Source organism: Colius striatus, chromosome 9, assembly GCF_028858725.1.
Source record: "Colius striatus isolate bColStr4 chromosome 9, bColStr4.1.hap1, whole genome shotgun sequence".
NCBI lineage: Eukaryota > Metazoa > Chordata > Aves > Coliiformes > Coliidae > Colius > Colius striatus.
This window is the reverse complement of record NC_084767.1, coordinates 32,749,599-32,770,334: the sequence shown is the minus strand read 5'-3', so window position 1 is coordinate 32,770,334 and position 20,736 is coordinate 32,749,599. Positions and strand designations below refer to the sequence as shown.

The window sequence follows — 20,736 nt, the reverse complement described above, 5'->3', positions numbered from 1 at the left end:
GGGATTCGTATGTGATTTAGCTTGTGCAAAGCTTCTCAGTTCCAAGACTGCAACCTTAACGACTGATCTGGTTGTTTCTTCCCAAAATTACTCTGTTTCGGCCAAAAGATTTCAACATTACCGGCATGCATCCATGAGTGTCCCATCAGTTGTACCTAGTACCAGACAGAAGTGATGATTATGCAGGTAGTGAGAAGTGAAAAGATGAAAGATGTGAAATCTTATGTTAAAAAAATTATGATGTTCTGATGCAACAGAGACTAAAACTTGATATTTTATATTAGTATGACAGTTCAATGAGTTTGGTCTTGAGGATGAAAGAAAGAGACATCAAAGCTAGAGATTGTTAATAACCTGATTGCTGTATGTTATTTGGAAGAAGTGTGTAAAGAGAGGTTGGTGTAGTGTCCATTTGAACTATCAATGGTATCCTTCTAAGGGGTATGACTCATTAGATAAACACAACTTGTGCAATTACTTGGTGTTGCACTTGGAGGGGCACACAGGATGTTTCAATGTAATGGAAATCTTACCCCCTGGAGACCATTTTCTGAGTTGTTTAAAGGTCAGGGAAACTTCAGAATATAAGTCAGTGGAAAATGAGGATTTAGATTAAAAAAAGAATACTTCAAAGCTGGTGAATCACCACAGACTATGAGTACTGGAAGATACTGCTTTAAAAATCCAAAGACTCTTGTCCTGAGTTGGGGGGGTGGAGTGGGTAGGACTGGAATACTTTAAACTCATATAGTCTTAGGCTATGCACAAGGAGTCCTAAACATATGTCTTCTATTTTCTCTCTGTGTTTCCCCTAGAAGATTAATGACACAGGAGATTTAAGATATTGTATATACCAATAAATGGAATAGGGCTCAGAACAGAAGATTTAAATACTGAACTTTTGTTAACTTGGTTTTGCTCATCTTCCCCCCCCACCCCCCGTGTTTGAACTCCATTACTTTAACACCAGTTGGTATGGTATATAGTGTCTATTTGGTAAAAAGTCCGAACTCCACAGCCAAGCCAGCAGCTCTGTAGTGTAATCGAGTGTCCAATGTGGTTTTAGGGTTTTGGGGTTTTTTTTAGTGTGTTGGGTTTGGTTTTTTGAGTTTGGTTTTTTGTTTTTTGTTTGTTGTGTTGCTGTTGTTTTTTTCTGTTGGAAAATTAAAGCAGAATCAAATAGCTTGGTATTTTCCAAGAAAGGAGGACAGGCAATACAAGTAAAAACCCCAAACAAACAGCAAAATAACTCGGATCTCTCTGGCCCTCTTTATGCAAAACAAGGCACTAAAAAGCAGAAGCTTTTTCTTCCCCCTTGTCCTGCCCTCCCTGCTTCATATGAAACCTTGTCCAAAGCCTGTGGAAATCAATGTGTCTTTTTACTCACTTATCTGGTTTCTCGATCGAGCACTGGGCTATGTGACAAATTACTGAAAGATTTGTTGCAGTGTCATGTCAGGGATAGTAAAGATAGATATGTATTTGCACAGGGCATGAACACACTGCTGTATGAACTGAAGTGACCTTTCTAGTGCCTTTCTAGACTGGTATAACCAGAAAGGAGATCACCCAGCTTAACCTGTTTAGCTGTCATCTGCCTTAATTCCTCCCCTGCTTTCAATACCTAACACTAGTTACATTGACATGTACAATAGAGGTGCTAGCTAAGACTTAACTCTAAGAACACCTTAACATGTAGGAGAATGTTTATTCCTTTTTTTGGTTAACACAGCAGAAGGCTGCAGTAGTTACGATTTCAGCTTCAAATTCACAGTTTCTAATTGTATCAGATGTCTAAGCCTCTCTTTGCATTATCTACATGGCAGCAGAACTATAATCAAAAACATTTTTGAAATGAGAGGAGGTCTGTTTCTGGATAAGAGGAAGTGCTGCTAAGGTCTCCTCCCATCTCTTTCCTTATCAGTGGATTGGATAAATGTCTTTGATTCTCCCACCTTACTACCATGTAAATATTAAATAAGTAGATTTAGAGGAGAAAATAGCTTTAATGAGAGAAAAAGAATCTCTCTTGGGGAAAAAATGATAAATTTGGCCTAGTAAATAAATAATAGTAAGACAAAAGGGAGAAGACTTTGAGAGAGCAGTGACAGGCAGCTTTAGACATCTGAGATGACCACCCCCCAGTGCCCCGTGTATGCTGTAGCAGCGCGCCAGGAGGAGATGATGATAGCAATGATTAGTTACCTCTCTGGTGTTTCACTTGCTCAGGCTCCTGCTATGGCCTGTGTTTGCCCTTCTATTTCAAATTCACACAGTGGTCTCTGTTCTTGTGCATCTCCACCACTGCAGTCTCATAATGATGCTTAAAGACCATTCTAATCTGACTCCACTGAGTCTGTAAGGGGGAAGAAAGCACAGCACAATGTTTACGTGCTGTAGATGGAGGACCGGCAACAGGTAGAGACCAGAGGCATGCTGGATATCTGAAGCCATCAGAAAAGGTTAGCGATAACAAATGTGTCCTCTGCCATCAGTCCTCCATTTCCTCCACGTTCAACAGTGGCAAATAAACTCTGCTAAGGAATATACTGACTCTAATTCAGCTTTCTTCACGAGGCAGGAGCCAAGCATGCATCTAAGAACAATTGCACCCGCCATCTGCGAGTGATCATACTGCTTAACTACAGTAGCAGATCTGACTTCAGAGAGCAAAACAGAGCCGAACCCTTCCCCTGCCTCTGGAGCTCAGCTGTGTGGGCAGAGGAGGAGGGCAGGCGGTGGTGCAGACTTTTGGCTGCCTTAAAGTGACCACATCCTGTTAGGCTGCAGAAACATCAGACTAATGCAGAGATCTGTCTGTGTGAGATGTCGGAGTGCTTGTGGGGTTCCAGCACATAATTTGAAGACACGTTTCTATTGCTGCAGGCGGAACAGTGGTGCAGAAAGAACTCTTGACCTTGCTCCTGTGCTTAGATTGTTCACCTGCTTCCCACTCACATCCCAGTTCTCTGCAGCATTTGAATGCAAATGGGTTTATTTTAGTGAGTCTGCTTGCTTTTCTTTTCCTCTGGTGCAGCTCTCAGATACTGCTTTCCTGATGCTGCAGTGACTGAATCTGTGAGGGCAGTCATGCTCAGAGCAGCAGCCAATGGCCTTTACCAGGCACATCAGGGTGCCACACCTCACAAAGTGGAGATGTTCCCTGTACAAGCAGGAAGCCAGGCACCACCAGACCAGGTTGCTCACCCAGGGCCAGGCAGGAACACTGTGGCACAAGAGAAACTGATGCTGAGTCAAGTCCCGAGCCAGGGCCCAGACTAAAGCTTGCAATTTTACATCACGTGAAAGTGGCATGTGAGATCTTCACAAAGGGTAAATTGTTTATGATGAAAAATCTGAATGAGGAGTGGCTTGTGCATGTACATAGTAGCAAATGGTGTTCACACAGTTTCAGATGGAACTGGAACAACTTTGGTTTTGTTGAGGACAAAAAAAGAAAAAAAAGAGGGGAAAAAAAAAAGGCAGAGGCATGTTATAATGGACTAGTATCTTACAGAACCCTATTGTACTGTGGCTAGATGATGGAGAAATCTTAGTGTAAGCAACTGCAAAATATTTGGGGCAGTTCTGTTCTTCTTTGCTGTTGGCCAGAAATTACTTCAGTGCTAAAGTTCAAGACTTCATATTCCATTTGTTGCTCTTTAAAATATGTAATGGGGCTACACATGTTTATATTTCATAGTACAGTTCAATCAGATGCACAGAATTCTTTTAGGATGGGCACAGGTCAGTAAGGTCAGTACCAGCTGTCCTTAGAGAGTTTGTTTCCACTTCCCTGTCAGAGGGCTTTCTCATTTCTACATACAGCTTTAATCTAAGATGACAATACCTGTCAAGCTTAAGCGTATTCTCAGTAAGGCTGTTGCACACCTGTTTTGATTGCATTTGTTAATGACTCAGTATGGAAAGTCAATGAAATGCTATAGGTTTGAAAGTTGCAGGTGTGACCATTACTTGATACTGGATAATACTGTCTTTGTGCCTTTTCTTCCCCAAAAAGACAGCTGAGCATACTGCATTCACATGAAGGTGTGCTATTAAATTACTGTTATGTACCAGCCAGGGCTAAGAAGCTATTGAGTAAAACAGCTCAGTTGATTTGTCGTGGCAAGTCAGAAGCCTTTTTGTGCCTGGACGAGTTCCTGTGTGACCTACTATAGGTGGTCCTGCTCTGGCAGGGGGATTGGACTAGATGATCTTTCGAGGACCCTTCCAGCCCTTAAGATTCTGTGACATTGTACTTTCAGAGATATCTTGGATTCCGTTACTGTGATAGTAATCTGTGACTCACCTTTGGCAGTCTGCACAGGTGACACTTTCAATGGATAGTATAGTTATAATGGTAAGGACCTCTGAAAACCAAGTGCTACCCATTAATACAGATGCAAACACGTAGTGTTGTCCTGCATGCCCCAGGGGGGATCTTCCCATCAGTTGGTCCTACCAGGCACTGTCCCATGGGGCCTTGGAAAGAGGAGCTGGCATGAGACTGCTTGTTTGGAACAAAAAAAACTTCAGGAAAAAGAAAATTCACACATGTATTTAGCCAAATTATTTACTCCTAAGGAACTGGGCTCCTACTGCATCAGCTGATTTCCATTCAGATGGCATACTGTCATCTTAACTCCCTGACAGGATCTTGGTAGGGGTCCTCAAGAAGGTACAAGATTGGAAAGATTTGGTACAAGATTTTCATAGATTGGAAAGTGAGTGGAGCACAGAGCAAATTTGAAAAATTGTGTTCTTTATGTATCCACCAAGTTTAACTGCAGGGAAAACGCTATGGCAAATACTACGTCCTTGGAAATAGGTCTTAACAACAGAAAATAACAAAATAGCTGAAAGTTCCTTCCACTGTCTGTCATCCTTTTTTGTGCTTGCTCTCAGCTGGAAGCTAATTTCTGCTTGCTTCTGACCTCTCTGTGGGGAGCATGTGTTTCGACAGAGCCTGGGAGCAGACTGTCAAAGCAGAATTTCTGGGCTGAATCAATGGGACACAGAAAGGCTTCGGTTGGCAGCACAGGGCTGCCAACTGCCCTTCTCAGCACGTGGCTTCACACAGAGCAAATCTGCTGATGCAGTGTAATGCTTCAAAGCCTTCTGGCATGACAAGTTCCATAAAGGGTGAAGATAGTAAAAAGAAAAACCACCTGAGTTCACACATTCTTTACAGGTACTGGATTCTTTCTTGTTACTTCTTTTTTTGTTCGTTTAAAAGATGGATTTGGATTAACACTTTTTCCATTAAGACCCATTTAAAACAGATGGAATCAAAATCTGTTGTTATTTTTAATCTCCATTTATAATGATGCCTTAGAAACCCAGAATCAACATCTGTTTCCTTGGATTGGTTTTATTCCATAGAAGACACTTAAAAAAAAAAAAGACTACTTAGTCACCCTGTTCTGTAGTCAAAGGTTGAACAGTCATAAATCACTGTCATACCATATGTGTTGCAAGGTATGGGAGTTCATTACTGCAGAGTTGGATTTGTGGGGAAATACCTGACATCTTTGTGCAACATAGAGGAGGGGATGAGGGAGTCTTCAATCCTTTGCTCTTCAGTTAAGCGTCCTTGGAAAAATGTAATTACTCTCATTACTTTCAGTGTGTTTGTAACTCCTGTTGCTGTGCATTGTGCCAACGATTTTAATAAAATAAAATAGAAGTTTCTTCCAGCTCAGCTCAACTCAACAGGAATATCAGATGATGCTCATTTTCCTCTGCAGCACAGGGCAGCGACTGCACAGGTTGCTTGCTTATTTCATAAGTACAGTTTCTCTGGGCTTGTCCTTGAGAAGTGAAATGATGCATTGAGTATGAAAAGACTTAAGACTTGTCAGGAGTGAACGGATTATTGCAAGGCAGCTGTTGTAACTGTATAGTCCAACAAACCTCAACCCACCCTCAAAATATTTGTGACAGTTGTGCCTGTTCGGTAGGGTTTGAGAAACAGTTTTGTTGCATATGCATAAGACACATAGAACCAAGGGAAAGATTAAGGCTTCTCCATTTACACGCTTCCTCCTGCCTCTCAGCGTGGTGGGAGCCAAGGTGCGCCCAAAGCCCTCGCTTTTCCGAGACGCGGGCCGGAGGCAGCGCGGCCTGCCCTGGATGCAGAGGCTCGGATGGGGTCCCACTGTCTCCGTGGGGGAGACACCACCGTTCCGCCCATGGCTTGCAACAAGTCGCCCCGCGATCCCCCGACCACGGCCCGCCCCAGTCCGTCGTTCAGGACCGTCTAGGGGGGCGAGGGGCGGGTCCAAGCGACGGGGTAGGCCCGGTCCGGCAGTGCCGCCCCTCACCGCGGCCTCCTCTCCGGCTGCCTAGGGGTGCCGAGATTCCACCCTCCACCCCGAGGCGGCCGGCCCTGCACCGTCCTCCGGCCGCCAGCACGAACAAAGGCGACGGCAGGCGGCGGCAGCGCGGCGCGCTGCCCGTGCGAGGCAGCCCGGTCGCCCCTGCTTCCCGGGCCGGGCTGGGCGAGGCGAGGCGGCCTCCGCTCCGCTCCGCCCCGCCGGCGTGGAGCGGAGCCGCCGCCGCCGCAGCAGCTGAGCCGGTCGCGGGGCGCGCTTGCCGCCCGTCGCAGGAGCTGCATGTGCGCGGGAGGAGCGGCCAGAGGATGGCAGTGCTCAAGCTCGCCGACCAGGTGGGCGCCGCGGGGTGGGCGGGAGCGAGCGGGACGCGACCCGGCCCGGCTCGGCGTTGTGGGGGGCGGCTGCGCCGCCGAGGGAGGCCCTTCATCTTAACCGGGGCTCGGCGAGGCCGTGTGGGTGCGAGCTGCCGGTAGGGGCGAAGTCCCCGCGGCCACTGCCGCTCGCCATGTGGTGCCGTCTCTCCGCAGTCCCCCGCCCGCTAAGCCGCCGCAGATGCGTTTCCCTTTTCCTCCCGGCGGACATTGCCCCTGCCTGCGCAGGCGGCGTGTGCGGGCCGGGGCCGGGGGCGCGGGGCCGGGAGCGGGCAGGGCGCAGCTCCCCGGGCGTCGCGACGGGCGGGTACCCGCCGCAGGGCTCACCGAGCACCCGCCGTCGCGCAGCGGTCTCTGGTGAAATCCTGACATCTCCCGTCGGCAGAGCAGGCTGGAAGTGGACGCCGGGTCGTTGAGAAAGGCCTCTCTGCTCTGTTTCCTTGGGATTTTCCCCTCGTTTCGTTGAGGTGTTATATGTATAAATTGTCATGTTGCCTTTTTACTTAGGAAGTGCCCCTTTGGATAAGCTGTCGACGTTGTTTGCAGGCTAGTAGGAGAAAACACAGTATTAAACTCTTAGATGGTGTTTAGCATTTAGCAATGAGCATTTAGCATTAGCATTTAGCAATGAGTAGGTAGCTGTATTCAGTATTAAAGTATTTCTTATCACAGGTAGTTAAAAGCATTTAAAAATATTTAGTAAATTGATGTTATGGTTCCCACATCCTGATTTATTCACATACTCTACCAACCGTTACACAGTTTGTGTGCTTTAATCTTCTATTTTTAATTTAACATGGTCTGCTTGTGATCTGCAGCGTGGGTGTCCTGCAAGCCTCAGACCTTTCTATTGGTTTCAGGACTGTCTGCAGCCAGCCCTTCTCCAAATACCCTGTACTTATAGGTCATAAGCCTCGCTTGCAGTTTGTTTATACTTTTCTAAGAAAATCTTCCACATGCACAAAGCTGCTATCTAGCATGTCAAAAAATGTTTTGAAATAAAAAAAGGTACAAAGCTGCTAATAAGGTAAAAGTAGTACTGTCTGACCAACCACAGTCTATGATGCATTTCTGTGTGTGACAGAAGGCAGTATTTGTGGGCAGTTTCCTGACATGTCACTTAACGTCCTCATCTTTTGGTGTGAGGCTTATGACTGGCAAAGAAAATGTTTCACACCATGAGGCTTAAATAACCTGCGGTGCACAGACTTAATCTCATAAATAAAGAGACTCAGGTAGAATATGTGTATTAAAAATCTGAACAACAAGCATTAATATTAAAAATACATATGTTATAGAGGACCAAAATTGTATCATTTCAGTGCTTTTTACATGTTTCGTGAAGCCTTTGAATTTACAGCCTTTAGAGTTTTTAAACCTTTGCTGGAATCTTGCAGCAAGGATTTTGCTTCAGCAGCAACAGCAGAAGTCAAAACAGATTTAAATCAAGTGGATCACGTCTTGATGAAGTCTGTATTGCTATAAAAAAATATAGGCTGTCATCTTAGCTTTCTCCTTTCTCTTCCAGTAACCCTCAGAGCTGAGGGATGAGACTCTGTAGAGTTGCTGTTACACTCTTGTGGCATGTCTGCTTTGGGGACAGTAAAAATATTGGTGAATGCTTATGGTGTTTCCTGGTCAGACTGTGGCCTGAGACACAGTACAACAGGCTGATAGTTTTTCTTTGTCAATGTGTGTCCTCTGTCATTTAGAAAGGGGGGTGTTGTACTCATTGTACTGGATCTCTTTTGATTTTCTTCAGTTTTTTCACCAGATCTTTTTCTTTCACTTCTGAGAGAATGGACAATATGTTCAAAGCTGATTGTAGTGCTTCCTCTTAAATGCAGTGACAAAGTTTACACGTGCCTATTTCTGTGTATTTTGAGCCGTTGCTGGTGGAGCCTTTCCAATGTGCAGCCCGAGCAGCTGTAACAAGGCACTGGGCTGTGCAGCAGGCAACAGCAGCTCTGTGGTCATCAGGCCAAGCTTTGCTTGTCATCTACACGGTGTTTGAAGACTGCTGTCTCCAAGCTGGCCTGCCTCTAAAAGAGATGCAGTAGCAGCAGCAGTACATGTTTATAGATAGACCCAGGCAAAAGAGGTGATGCTAGGAGTAAGAATGACATACCTGGGAAGATTTGCATTCCTGTGCCAACATTTGCCAGTGCTCAAACTCACTGTGCTACAGGAGTAGCCTCCTTCTGCATTTCTTCCTGCTCTTAAGGATCAAGGCAATTGTGACAGTGACAACTTGCAGTGATGCAGGAGACTATTTCCTTTTGCTTAAACACCGGAGGCCACAGCAGTTGGTGTGCTTGCATGCAGTGGTTGGGACCTGGGCTGCCGTAAACATGGGCTGCTTTCTGAACCAGACTTCACACTCAGTGCACAGGTCTTACTTGCGATGCTCAGGGGAGGTTGACTCTGAAACTGAGAACTCCTCCTCTGCCTTCCTCTGGATCCATGACTTTCTTGACCAGTGAGGAGAGCTTCGTGTGGGAGAACCCCCATGCTGAGGGCTTAAACACACATTTCTCTAAGTAACCTAATTCCTCCTCATCTCTGTTCTTGGCTTCTTTTACCAACTGCTTCCTAACAGCACATGCAGTGTTCAGACAGATAAGAAATTAATCACACTGTTTCTTATATGGGTGTTGAAGACAGACGTTGATTGCTGTTGCTTTCTTAATATAGCTGAAAGGTGCTATGCTTGATCCTTCAAAGAGATTATTGGTACTTTTGGCTGCATTTACTTCTTAGGCAACAGAGGTTAGCTTAAGAGTTCAGCATTAGTGTAGGTTACTTGAATTTGCTTCCAGTGGTGGTAAGTGCTAGCTCATCAGTCGGGCCACGAGAAACTCTTAAATTATTTAACCACAAGAAGTGTATTCTACCATTGTTTGTTTCTGCATAGCTTTCTTCCAGGCCTTCCTTTCTTCAGTAAGCCCTGACTAGCCATTTTCAAATGACTAGATATTAAGCTGAAAACAACCTGAAATACTTTGTGGAACTTAAATGTCTAGGACTATAATCTTTGTCTATAGTGGTGTGCCTGTGCAGTTGTAACCATTCTGATGTTCTAAATGTTTCCGTTATACAAATATTGCAAAACCTACTCTAAATCTTAAAACTGTTATCATTTTTTTTTTTTTATCATCTCTCCAGTGAATGTTGATTGCAGCAAGCATGCAAATTGCTGAAAGAACTGGAAAAAATTGTCTTTTGGATTTTAAGAATTATTGCTGTTTTTGTTCCCCATCCATCTTATTGGTTGTAGCTTTTCTATTTTGATAAGTGTTATGTGAAGGTGCAGTAACATGCAGATGTAGGGTGCTTCCTGCCCCTACTCTCCCTGCCTTCCACCTGCAGTTCTTTACTATTTGCACTGAGTAACTTGATTTCTTGAGAGCTATTTGTTTGCCACTTACAGACTTCTCAAGAGAAAGCCTGTTAGTCAAAGACCTGCTGAGTGTACATTTAAGCTTCAGGGTTTCCGTTGGTGGCTCTGGGCAGCACGCACAGACAGTTGCTACTGTTAGTGCTGTGTTTAGAGGGTATAGTGTCTCCATCTAATTTCCAGGCTTGCCTTGCCAACTGAAGCCCTTCTTGCAGGACTGCTAGCAGTGCTCACAGGCCTGCATGTTGTCTCTGTAGCTAACTCCATCCTCTTCTCCCTGTTCAAAAACCCCAGAATCTGTCTGTGTGCGGCTATGGTTGATTTGGGATGCCAGCACTCTGCCTGCAGAGACCAGGTTGCCTTCATGCATCTCGGCACAAAAGCACCTATCGTGCCATGTTGGAGGTGGCAGTGGTTGGAATGGCTTGTGCTTGGGGATGTCCTGCCTGTAGATGTCTGTCAGCCTGATGCAAGCTCCCCTCTGCCTAGTTGTTGATTATAGTTATGAAAGTTAATGGGGAAAGTGTGTCTTTGAAAAACGCTGAGAATATTTTCTGCAAAGAAAAGTAAAACGGGAAATTACCTAGAGGTGAAGCCTGCGTAGCTAATTGTAAGAGATTCAGTGCTTCCTGGTTTTGTACCTGCACTGCCAGATGAGGTAGGAAGCTTGCTGTAAATGTGAGGCAGAGACAGGCCCTGCCTAGCTTTGAGCTACTGCACTGGAGGGATCAAAATTTACTGTGACTTCAGTGTCACCAGCTCAGACTTTGTACAAAACAATAGATTTATTTTTAGGCTACCCTTACAATCCTGCATATGCACGCACAAGGGTAATGAAGTCCAGATAAATGTGGTTAGTGTGTGCACTTAGGTTGCTATTAACTGCAAAACCTCATCCTGTCTCCTGGTGTTTTGCCTGTTGTCCTTGATTGCTGAAAGTAATGCAGTGTGACTAGAACTGAAAGGACCTTTTCTCTCCCTCCCATTCCCAAATGTTTTCCTGTGTTTGACAGTTCTTCACTGACCATCAGGATCCTTTTTATTATGGTCCTGAGAGAAACAGCATTAAACAGATGTTTAAATAATTTTAAACAGATGTCAAATATCATAAAAATCATCCGGGCAAAGGCTGGACTTGCGTCTGAATACACTTAAAACCAAAATGAGTACAACAGTAACAAATAACCTCAGAGCAAAACCAATTACATTTCCAAATGATGATGTGTTTTTAGTTTGTTTCAGAACCATCCAATTGACAAGACAGTCTTTCTGTGTATCCTTTCTCTCTGTCAAGTAAAAAGCATCTGAGAAGATGCCCTTGAATCTGCTGTATAAAATAGTAATGAACTTGTGCCCCTGTGGCCACAGCCAGTCCATGGGTTAATTTTGCATGGCACGCGGTCCTGTGATTTTTCCTCTCCTCATATTGTTGCTAGATAATACTGAGAGGTATATTAATTTGCAGGTTGTCAAGAGTTTTTGAAAGGACTCAAAGTAGGGAAGACATAATCTGTTATAGTGCAAAGTACTTGAGTAGTCACAAAACAAAGGTAACTGTGAGGGAGGAAAAAGGAAGAATTTACCCACAGGAGTGTTTCTCTTACTTTTTGTGAAATGAAAATGTGTTTGGACCAAAATAACTCCAGTGTGGCAGTCATCGGCTTTCTAAAGCCACGATCTTCCTAGGCATGCTGAACACACTGCTCTGTGCGTTATAAAATAAAAACTTTGGGTAAAAAAGGATGTACCAGCATTCCTGCCCTCATTCAAACCTGTAGGGATGGTCGCTGCTGTCTGGTATAGGTGGCATCTGAGCTCTGACACATAGAATTTTAGTATAATTTAGGTTGGAAAAGACCTTTAAGATCATCAAGTCCAATGGTAAACCTGACACCACCAAGTCCACCACTCAACACGTCTTTTAAATGCCTCCAGGAATGGTCCTGTTCAAAGAAGACAGGGGCGGGGAAGGCTGTGAGTTGCCAACAACACCATGATACAGGCTTGAAAGGGAAACTGCTTGCGTTTTTTGATCACAGATTCCACAATAAATATCACTTTCTGATGGTTTTGTATCTTGTTTCAAGGAAGATAAGAGCCAGTTTAATCAGGAGAATTTCTGAAGTGGTATAGCATGCTCTGATCCTCAAGAGAAATCCTCCTGCATTTTTTCTATTTGGAAATACTGTAAGGGTTTTGCAACAGTTGCGCCGAAATGCCTGGGCTGTTTTGAGGGGGTGTGTGCCTGTCATATTAGGATGTTGGTTTTCTTAAATTGCAGATGGCATCCAACAAAACTTACACCTCCCTTGAGATCTGGTATTTTTTGCCTGCATGACAAGTGTCTCATGACCTCTTCCTGCTCATCTCTTCACTGAAGATGTGGTTGTCATGACTACCTTTAGTAGAGAAATAAACGTTCCTCCCAGCTTGGGTACTTGTGTAAGGGCTTGGTTTGGGCAAGGCAGTGTTTTTTTTCTGGATTCTTGCTCAAGGGTGGGCAGATGATTTCTGTGACCCAGGAGTTTAAGTGCCCAAGCTGGAACTAGCTGGTTGCTGAAGGCAACAACTGCTCGTGCTGTGGCAACATTTTGAGCCTGTGTCACTCCATCAAAAGCATCACCAGTGCTGTCGGTCACACATGAGTCTTGGGGGCAAATCGCTGAAAGCCACCAAAAAAACCTTTTAAGGGCTCTTTCTAGAGGTCTGAGTGTAGCTGATTCTGCTCGTTCATTCCCAAAGAGGCAGAGACTCTGGGATGTGGTTTCCCCATGTTCACCCAGAGCAGCCCAGCCAAGCGCCTCTTCTCTTCCTAAAGCTGTGGCTCTGATCAGCAGATCTCTGACTGTTTGCTTGAGAAATAAGCAGCTTACTTTCTAGGACCTGTCATTTCAGGCTGGCTGCAGTTTTGGGCAATATTTGTACACAGTAATTAATGCTTCAGCATATTATGGTTTTAGGCTTCTTTTTAATTGTCAGTCTAGAATGTATTTTTTTTCTTTCAGTACTAATACAGGTTCTAATGTCATCAGGAGCCAGATATTGTAGGTATAGGTCTATTAGGCAAATGTTTCAAAGTGTATTCTGATAACATTGCCCATTTCTTCTGTTTTTTTTTTCCTGTTTTTCTTCCTGAATGCCCTGTTTCACATACACTGCCCGTGTATGTAGGTGAGCTAAACATGCTGATAGACTACCTCTGTATTTTAACCATTTAGTTTGAACACAGATTACCTGAAAATCATTGACTTTTCAGCTGTTTCTATTTCTAAATTAACTTTTTTTTTTTTTTCCCTCAGAAGTACATATGTGACATTTGTCACTTTTTTGTTAGCTGGAAAGCTTGGGCTGGAAAGTTCCCACAGCTGCTGTCTGTGGCTTCAGCTTTGTTTTAATTGCTGCACTATAAACGTGTAGCAGCATGCTGTTGGAGCCCTTGAGCCTAGTGATGGGTGGGAATAAAAGCATTACAAAATTACGTTTAAAAGGGGGAAATTTTTTTGCAGTTTTATCCTAGGGTTTGAGGTAATTTTTGAAGTTTGCAAGGAGTTGGTCAACAAATTACAGCATTTAGTTGTGGCTACCTATTTGTGACATTCTGAAGAAGTGCGTGCCTTTTGATGACAGACGTTTGTATGTGTTTTGCTTCGGGGGGAAGAACAAGTCTTTCCTAGCTGCAGATGTACAACCAAAAATGGAAGCTGCCATGCAGTGCTAAACCTCCTCACCTAACGTAGGCTTTACTACTTGATGTTTGTACTTTGTGTTACAAGCTGGTTTTATGTACAGAGTGTGTTTTTTGTGCTGGCTTGCTTTCTTTTTTAAAAAGAGTTGTTGGAGAGAATGCCCTTGCAAAGTCCCTGCTTCCTCCTTACAGCTGAGTGTTACTGCATCTTTATGAGGAAATAGGCAAAACCATAACGGTTGACTTCCGCACATGGTCTTAACAGACATACCTGACAGCATCTGTTTACTGAGCTAAGGCTTTAGCTTTTTTTGCATAAAGGAGTTGATTTCTAATGAAAAATCCTTTTCGTATTGAATTATGTATGTGTGGGATTGCTCTGAGCACCACATGTTGATATCCTTAATGACACAGAAAGTCTACAAATAATCGCTAGTCATGAATAATTTGCTGTTTAAGCATTACCATTTTCATTCTGGCATATTTTGTGATCTCATTATATGACCTGTTTTTTCCCCATCTTGCAGCCTTTGTAATTTTACAGACTTGTTGCTTGATCAGATGTCTTTGTCCATGCAGAGCTTTAGCAAAATAGTTGTTTAGTGTCTACTAAGTTGCATACCTCTAATTGATGTCTCTGTAAATAAACTATTACCAGCAATAGTTTTCAAAACCTTCCTGTATGCGTTCCTGTGTGACCTTATCTAGGTGGACCTGCTTTGGCAGGGGGTTTGAACTAGATGATTTTTAGAGGTCCCTTCCAACCCCAGCCATTCTGGGATTCTGTGTAATAGAGAACATATAACTCGAAGAAATTTACTAGTAAAGGTGTAAAAATCGGGTATTTCTATCTGCAATACCTAAACTGAAGAGAAGACAGCAGTCAACTGCACCCACCATTACATGCACAAGCTTAAACAGTCTAAATGTGATCAAATAATTTCTAGGAAAGCAGTGTGAACATTAATAAGCTTTTATATTCATTTTGTTATTAATAATGTAGGCAGTACTATTCAGATGGAGAACATAACCCTTTTTATCATAGCGTCATTTTAACATGATAGGCTGCTTAGCTTATTTTATTGTTTGTGCCATAAGGCAGCACAGCAAAGCCATTCCTGTGCTGCTGGGCCTTGGAAGCAGTAGGAGGCCAGGTCTGTAGGCCACTGAGTTGGGCCAGTGTCTCTGCCTGAGCCAGCCCTCTTGCCCTGTGAGCTGTTGCTAGCAGGCAGCTTGGGATTTTGAAGCTAGAAGCCTGCAGTATTGTCTGGTAAAACACTGATTTTCTCAGTGTGGTCTTTAGTTGTTTAACATGCCAAAGGGTAAAAAATGAGAGAACAAAGTCCTAAAATACCCCATATTGTCTTTGTGTCTCCAGCTGCTTTAATGTGCTTGCCAATGCAACACACAGCATTTATTTCCAATTTAAAATCAAGAGAGGGACTTATTTAGTCATTGACTTCAGGAATGTTTCCAAAATGCTCTACCAATCAAGTAAGCATGGTGTGCCAGATCCTGCAGTCATTGCCTCTGTTTGAGGGGAGTGTGCTTAGGTGAGTGCTGCATCCCACTTTGCCTGAATCAAACCTAGCATGAGGAAATTTCTTTCATTCACATAAACAAGCCCTGATCCTTTAGGGATATGTGTAATCCTGCTCCTCTGTTAGGAGATGGGGCCCTGCTCCTTTTCTACAGATAAAGTCTGTGGCTTGGACACCATTGGCTGGAGGCAAATCTGAGCTTTATTAAGAAGCTGCCAAGGTGGCTTTAGAGGTGGGAGAGAGGGAGGAGGAGGGGGGAATAGCTGCCTTGTGGAGTCAATCTGGAGAGCAGGAAAGATGCTAGGGGGAGGGAGAGGAGGATTCAGGCAATGTGTGCAGTGCTGCTGCGTGATGACACTGCCAAGAGAAGGTGGTCATTACTGTGGTTTGCAGTGAGAGAACTGAAGTGCAGAGAAACTCTGTAACGAGATCAGGTTGAGAAGGGAGCAGGTGAAAGAGAAAACACCCAATCCTGATTAACTTCTTTCAAGTGGCTGATTAAAAGTGGGTGCCCTCCCCGCTGCAAGTTGTTTTAACACTCTTTACTGTGTGGGCTGATGCCAGTCTTACGATGTTGCCAGATGAGAAATGAGTGGTGGCATGCACAGAATTAAATTCAATTAACATATAGTTTATTTAGATATTTGTTCTATAAAGTGTAAAATCAGAGTTGATGCTGCTTAAGAGAAAGGGCTCTGTTAGGAAATGTTTTCTAGGTTATGTGGTAGGTAAAGGTTTATTCTGACTGATTGGGGTGGGTGATTGTCATCGGTCGATAATCTTGTGTCATAGGCTTAGTGTTGTACTCAGGCAGTGCAAATGGTAAAAGTGAGATCAGCCTTTTGTGCATCAGTGCCACTTGTTTAGACCAGATGTCCTAATAATCCAGGACCATATAACTTTTGGGCACAGAACACACAATATGAAGCTGGGTGGATTCAGAGAAATGGAGATAGCCTCTCAAATATGAAAAATTACTGTCAGTGGTGCTCTTTTGGGTATGTTCACACAAGGTCCATTTCATGTCAGGCTGAAACTAAGCGCTCTTCTCACAGAGTTTTGTTTATTCCCTCTAGATATTTATAGATGCATAATCTAGTTTCTAATTAGAAGAGGATTCTCCTCTTAGAGACAGTTTCATTAAGACTGGTAAATTTGTGCGTCACCCCTGCTAGCCAGAGGAGTGTTATTTCTTCTCTGCAAATGGGAGCAAATGTAACTGAACAGATTTGGACTCCTCCACAGACAAGGGTAGAACTGTCTCACACAGCTGTGTAGTGTGTATCTCTGAGTAGCTCAGAGAGCGAACTATCCAGACCTGAGTCTCTGAGGATGTGCCTGCTGTTGTGGGCAGATCACACACAGCCCAGGAGTGTCCATGTGCCCCCACTTTGCAGATGCAGTTACCTGAGGTAGGTGGATACAGCAAGCCTTGTGGTTAACCTCTTGCTGCAGGCATAGGCACAGCTTTTACATTATTCAGGGATTGCACTTACAGTCTCTTTTTTCCTGTTATTGGGCAGAGTTTGCATATTTTTAGTGAGTTTTTACGACTGCTCCATGCCCTCCAAGGCAGGTATGTGATTTACCAGAATGCTGTTTGGTAAAGGAGACATAAATGATGGCAAACCACAGAGCAGGCATGTGATCTTCAGCACTTCTTGTTCCAGCGGGGATAGTGTGTCTGAAAACCCTTATGTGACTCCTTAGAGATGACTCTGTGCAGACACATGGTCTCCAGCCCTTTAAAAAAAGTCTTTAAAGATCTGCATGCTTTCAGACAGTTGTCTGGATAATTCTGCTATTGACTCTGTTGCAGGAACAAAAAATCAGAAGGAAGTAGACAAGCAGATGTAATTTTGTGCCTTATGCTTTGCTCCTTTTATATTCTGTCTCCAAAAAGCTCTAGAGCAAGCTTTCACCTACTGCCTTTTTACACCAAAAAGGGAAGTCTCTGACCAACAGAGGAACAAAATCTCTTCACATATTATGTGGCCTTGTGAGATTATTGAAGTGTTCAGAGTCTGCTGGATTGAATTATGCTGCTGCTTGCTGGCATATTGGAGCATCAAAATTAAGCACTGTGTAAATAACTATGCTTCAGCTACATGGATGCAATCCCAGGAATAACATTGCATTTGAGAAAAAGTGATTGTTTCATTCCTGACACTGCACTCTTGGTGTATTTTGTTTGCTTTCAAGCAGTAGACTTGGAGAGAAAACAGTCCAGGTTTTTGCCTACTATTAACAAAATATTCAGCTAATATATTAATTGAATCTTGAACACATGGATAATAGTTTTAAACTGTGGTCGATGTTTCACTGGTAAGATATTTTCCTCTATAGAGGGATGAACAGTTTGATCAGCCAGAGGAGAACTTGGTTACTTGTACCTTGTCACATAAGTTCATGCGTGTTTTATTTCCCATAGAGTTGTGCTGATCCCTAGTGTTCATAGCACAAGTGGAATTAAAGCAAAAGCCACATCTCTGCCAAGGTCCCATGCCCCTTTGTTGGAAATTAGTGTGATTAAAGAAAAGGTTTGCATTACTGACAAGCCATTTGAGGGTAGTGAAAACCACTTGCAGAAACAGAAATAGAAGGAGGATTTACTTATTTGGGGTCAGAGGTGAGGCAGCAGGAGCAAAGGTCTGTTTCCTGCTGAGACCTGATGCTCTCCCTACCTGTGTGCCCAAGCCAGACTTGGGACTTGTTGTCTGGCTTCTTGCTCTACTGCTGAGCAGGCCTGTGTGCTGCTGTACCTCGAGATGGAGGGAACTGACACAGGTTGTTTAGAGCCAGTGTAGCTTTATTGACAGTGACTGCCCATATCCTTGCTGTTGGCAAGGGGGCAGGTCTGTGCAAGGCATTTGCTTCCTCATCCTTAGGATTAGGGAGAGAGCTATGGGCTTCTTTCTTTCTCAGTGGGGACCTGCTTTCTTATGCTGCCAGTCCTTTCCCTAAACAGAAGCTAATCCTGGATTTAAAGATCCCAGAAGGGGCAAAGGAGTTCAGGTATCTTTTTTATCTTTATTGTTACGCTGAGGCAAAGTTAGATCATTTGTTGTGAGCTGATCTCAGTTGTACTTGGAAATCTACTGGAACACCTACTCCAAGATAATTATTCTGAATAGATATTTTGGTGGGAGTGCTCATACTAGTCTGTTTTAGTGCACTGTGGAAACAGAATAACTGTTGACTATTTATTCAGTAGCAGCTCTTTTGGTAAATACTCGAACACAGAAAAGCCTCACTACAAAGAGCAAAGACAACCACTGTCACACCCTGATTCAAAGGAGGAGGTTCTTCTCAAGGTGTTAAAATAGTCCTGTTGCTTCATGACTGTTTAGAACAGAGCATACCAGTGATAAGTTTTATGGTGAGTGACTTATAATATTTTATCTTAATTAACAAATGACTACTGATTAATTTTACATTATGATGCTTAAGGAATAGACTGAAAGAAATGGTATTTAGATGTGGCTGTTTAGCAATTATGACCTTGTATATAATCACAGACTCGATAAATTCTTGATGTGAGAAAGCACCATTAATCAACACAGAGTTAATTAACTGTGCTGCTTACACAAGGAAGTACTGTGCAGAACTCTCTGGATCTCTGTACAGGCTGAAAATATTTGATTTGTCTGATACTTGGCTTATTCTCATAGAATTTTCTCTTAAAACCAATACTGAAGAGGGAGCAACCTTTCAACTGGGTGAGTGGGCACTGTGCACTGGTCCCACAGTTCTGATAGACCTTACCTGTGTCACTGGCTTTCTGTCACATTCATGGAGAAGGTGGAAACAAGCCCTTGAAGGAGTGCTGGAGTACTGGAAGTATAAAGAGCTCTTGCAGCAATGGTTTTCGTCAGATTTATCCTATAGGACTGCCCAGGAAATTAGGAGTGGATGTGATAGTTAAGAGTTATATTTCTCGTCTCTCATTTAGCCTTTAAATAGGGTTTTTTTTCTTGTAACGTTTTAAAAAATATTTTGAAAGGTAGCCCAAAAAGGGGAAGATGATCAAGACTGAGCACACCTTCAGAGAGAAAAGCATTCTATCTCTGTACTGCTCATCTGTCCACAGTCCAAACATATCTTGTCATTTTCCTGAATATGTGATGCTTAGGAGTGTGAAATTGGTTTGGCCTTCTAGAGTGACACTGACCATTATTTTGTTGATTTGTTTTATTGTTGGCTCCTTGTGTATATTAATGTGAAGAATGGATTTCTAACCTGATTTGTACACTTTTAACAATATGACTTACCTGCTTTTTGATGCTCTTTGAACCACTTTCATATCTGTGGTCACTGCAGAGTGTGTCATGGAAGAATTCAAAGGTTTGAGCCATGGGAGTGCTTTAAGCTTTGCAACAGCATTGCCCAGCTCAGCCAGTTTAGAGTGTCTGAGCGGCTCCAATATAAGAGAAACAAGCAAAAGCAATTGGATCTTGTTTTCTCACTACTGATATGTACAACTTCATGAGTTTTTATTCTGGAGGTTAATTTAGCTTAGAGGTATTAGTACAAATGAGTTTTTTTGATTTTTTTTAAGTGCAGGTATGTGTAATCCTTCTTCTTCTTCCCTCTTTCTGCCATTTGGGCTATTAGTCTTAATTACAGGTCCCATTTAGTAAATCACTAATAAAAGAGTAGCTTTGTACACTGCCACAGGATACAGTGACCAAATAGGGCCAGAAATAGGTGAGCAACAAATATATAGCCTTAGTCGTACTCTTCATTCTGCCTTGCTGTGGCTGAAAATGTTTTTCCTATTTAATGCCTACTTTTATTGGTATAACATTTTTTTATGGCTGGGAGACTTCAAAGATTTTCACTACTCTTTATGTTTTTACATAATGATTTCTTGCTTTGAGTAGTGAAGGAGGTGTTTTACTTGCCTCCTCTGTCTACCTGAGACAAATAATTTCACTTATAAAGTGTAATGGAATGCTTTTAACAATTTATTAGTGATTAACTGCTTATGGGAGTCTAGGTATGGGGAAGAGAGGGAGATAGGAAGAGATTTTGCTTTAGATCTCAAGGCAGAGGAAAGTGATGGTTCAGCTAATCTCTGTTCTGCAAATGAGATTTTGTTTTCTGCCGCAGCCACACAGCTTCTGTATTTGATACAAAGGCAGGTAATAATTCTTAAGTGATGGAAAACCAACTGGTTTGCTTTTTTAAAATCACAAATCTGGGAAACAGAAGTCAAGCAGTACCTCTTCTTATAAACCCCAAAGTATAGCTAGCGGTTATGGCCTGGCATTCCTACTTTTCCGCTCTCCCTTCCAGCTCCCTCTTTAACTGGCTGGTGTGTCTCTTACTGGCTCTGGCAGCTCATCCTGTACTTCAACTGCTGTCCAAACAGCACATTCAGAAATGTTGCTTCAATTAGGTA

The 20,736-nt window shown here is 43.1% G+C and overlaps 1 protein-coding gene across 9 annotated transcripts in view; it reads left to right on the top strand.

The window, feature by feature from the left end:
- The first annotated feature begins 6,553 nt into the window (after window positions 1–6,553).
- ANKRD44 (ankyrin repeat domain 44) overlaps window positions 6,554–20,736 on the top strand; it is a 145,173-nt gene continuing 130,990 nt past the window's right edge. For all 9 annotated transcript variants that reach the window (XM_062002233.1, XM_062002232.1, XM_062002230.1 and 6 more), the window contains exon 1: window positions 6,554–6,670. In XM_062002233.1, coding sequence (XP_061858217.1) covers window positions 6,644–6,670 — 27 coding nt within the window. In that variant the 5' untranslated portion in view covers window positions 6,554–6,643. The remainder of the gene's footprint in view (window positions 6,671–20,736) is intronic.